Source organism: Zeus faber, assembly GCF_960531495.2.
Source record: "Zeus faber genome assembly, chromosome: 4".
Lineage (NCBI taxonomy): Eukaryota > Metazoa > Chordata > Actinopteri > Zeiformes > Zeidae > Zeus > Zeus faber.
In genome coordinates this window covers 8165086-8167867 of record NC_137191.1, presented here as the reverse complement: position 1 = coordinate 8167867, position 2782 = coordinate 8165086, and the positions used below count along the sequence as shown (strand labels likewise).

At 46.5% G+C, this 2782-nt stretch overlaps 1 protein-coding gene across 1 annotated transcript; it reads right to left on the bottom strand.

Annotated features, from left to right (window-relative positions):
• Positions 1–758: 758 nt before the first annotated feature.
• Positions 759–2442, bottom strand: ccr7 (chemokine (C-C motif) receptor 7). The gene is made up of 2 exons (XM_079999219.1): positions 2432–2442; positions 759–1921 (listed from the first exon to the last, which is right to left on the bottom strand). The coding sequence occupies exon 2, from the start codon at positions 1898–1900 to the stop codon at positions 863–865; it is 1038 nt and encodes a 345-aa protein (XP_079855345.1). The 5' UTR covers positions 1901–1921; positions 2432–2442; the 3' UTR covers positions 759–862.
• Between the last annotated feature and the right edge of the window lie 340 nt (positions 2443–2782).

The window sequence follows — 2782 nt, the reverse complement described above, 5'->3', positions numbered from 1 at the left end:
TTTTGGGATAAAGGGCCAATCGGACAAATGGGCTTTCAGTCCAATGGGAGATTTTTGAACTATTGGGCTTTTGGAATAATGGGCCATCGGAACAATACCCCCCCCCCCCCCCACACACACACACACACACTCTGTGCGTCTGATGAGTGATGGAGTGGTGGAGGCTCTGCAGCCAGATTAAATTGTCTCGCGGGCTGCACCTGCTCCATGCCTGGTCAACCTAGTCAAGTTCAATGATTCTAAAGCGTCTTCACATCACCACATAAGGTCAATAATTGGGAGCGTAAAAAACGTCATTTAATAACAAAAATTATGTAAAAGCAACAAGCAAAACAGACCATTGCAAAATGAATAGGAATGGATTGTATATCTATTATTCCATAATAGATAGGAGTATAGTTACTATATTTTACATTTTATTTTGAACTCATAAGTTGTGTGTGTATTTGCTGAACATATTGAATGAAATTTACAGAACATATTGGTTTCGATTTTCTTAGTGCAGTTTTTTCAATGTTGTACGTATTCTTGATATCAACATACAGATGAACACTGATACTGTTTTTTTTATAAGTAGATTTCTCGAACTGGCTTTAAAATATATATTTTTTACTTTTTACTTCAAAAATGAGTCACTGACAATCAGAATCAAATTCCCTGTATGTTTAAGCGTAGCTGACAAAGCCTGATTGTGATAAGAGAAAAGCAACAAAAGAACTCGACATTTCTCTGGACATTTCTGAGCAGATGATTAGTCGAGGAACATGTAACGCATGTACATTTTGGATGCTGACACGCTGCTTTCCCAATGATCCTTTGCGGTCGATGGGCTGAGGGTCCCGCGAAGAACCGTCTGGCTTATTCACGGGGAGAAGGTGGTGGTGGTCTCGGTGTCGGTGGGTGCCAAGCTCTTCCTCCGGCCGTTGCTGAGTTGAGAGAACAACTTGGGGCTCACGCAGCCACAGTCCATCAGCAGCCTCAGCAGGTCCTTGCGGAACTTCACCCCGATGAAGGCGTAGACGAAGGGGTTGAGGCAGCACCTGAGGAACGCCACGCACTGGGTGACGTCGGTAGCGAAGAGGAGGCCGTTGTCGTACGCGCAGTCCTTGCTCCCGCCCCACGCGACGTCCAGGGTGCTGAGGAAGAGGACGAGGTTGTATGGCACCTGGCAAAACAGGAAGACGGCCACCACCACGAAGATCACCTTGATTGCCCTGTTCCGCTCGAAGCTGCGCCCCTGGCAAAGCGTCTGGACGATGGTGCTGTAGCAGAAGATCATGACCAGGAAGGGCAGGACAAAGCCCAGCATGATCTGGCCGGTCTGGATATTGACACGGAGCTGGTAGGAGCTGTTGGAGTAAGAGGAGCACGTGTCGTTGCTGACGGTGGTGTACGCAATCTCCGGCGCCGAGAAGATGCACGCCAGGAACCAGACGATGGCCGAGGACAGCTTGCTCATGAACGTGGCTTTGGAGCGGTAGCGGTACGCAGAGAGGGCCTTGGTGATGGCAAAATACCTGTCGACGCTGATGCAGGAGAGCAGCAGCATGCTGCTGTAGAAACTGACCTTGTATATGACGTGCATCGCCTTGCACATGAACAGGCCCAGCTTCCAGTCGGCCATGGCGTTGGCTCCCCAAAAGGGCAGAGAGAGAGCAAAGAGCAGGTCGGCAAAGGCCAGGTTCAGCAGGTACACGTCGGTCATGGTCTTCAGGCGCTTGAAGTAGAAGAATGTCAAGATGACCAGCAGGTTTCCCGACAGGCCCAGGAAGCAAATGATGGAGAAGAAGGTGGGCATGAACCAGAGCCGGAACTTGAGGTTGGAGGATTTGTTGCACAGCTCGGGGTACCCGTAGTAGCTGTCGTTGTCGTAGTATTCTGTCGTCGAGTACTCGAGCATGTCCTCTTGGGATGAACAGTTCTGGAATCAAAGGCGGAGAGACGCAAACGAAAAAAAACGAAATTTAAAAAGTCATTGATTAACCAAAGGGTTGTAGGGGGCGTGACTTTCTCATTTCCACTGATCCCAAGAAGCACAAATCACCACAAAATATTAAGGATATCATTTCTAATTTCTATAACTCCTTAACAAAGAAGAAAAAGGTTCTCCATCCCTTTAAAAAATGACAGGTTTTTACATTTAAAAATGTGGACAGAACTCATTTGTGCATCTGACCAAAAACAACACGCACCGGCGTACATACACGCCTAGAGGGAAATGGAGAGAAAATACGACGTGCGTGTGTGTTTCGGTGACGTTTCCCGCATTGTGAAGGAGCATGAAAATGTTTTGCCCAGCTGCTCAGCTGCTCACCTTCGCCCAAATAGTCTAATGGTGAGACATTCGAGAAAAGGCGCGTTGGCCTCGGCGTTCGGGGCAGATCTAATCTATCTAGCGCGCGTTTGTGGAAAAATATGCATTTGCTCTTACCTTGACCTTCAAAGTCCATATCAGTAAAGACGGGAGAAGGATCTGGAAATCTGGAAAAACAGATAATTGTTGAACTAAAACTTGCTTTGACACAGAACAGCAGCTACGTTCCTTTTTTAGCAGGATTAACTGTCAGCGCCCACGAGTCTGTCGCAGTGTGTCACAGACCGTCCATCTACACGAGTCCTCTGTGAGTCTGAGTATTATAATTTTTTTTTCATATTCGTTTGTATTCATGTTTATTATCACCTCTCCCATTGGAGTCAATCTTAAATCGTGTCGTGCAAAATTCTTTCTCTGCTGTTTGTAAAGAAGTATTAGAAAAAAATATATCATTATAATATCCCTAAA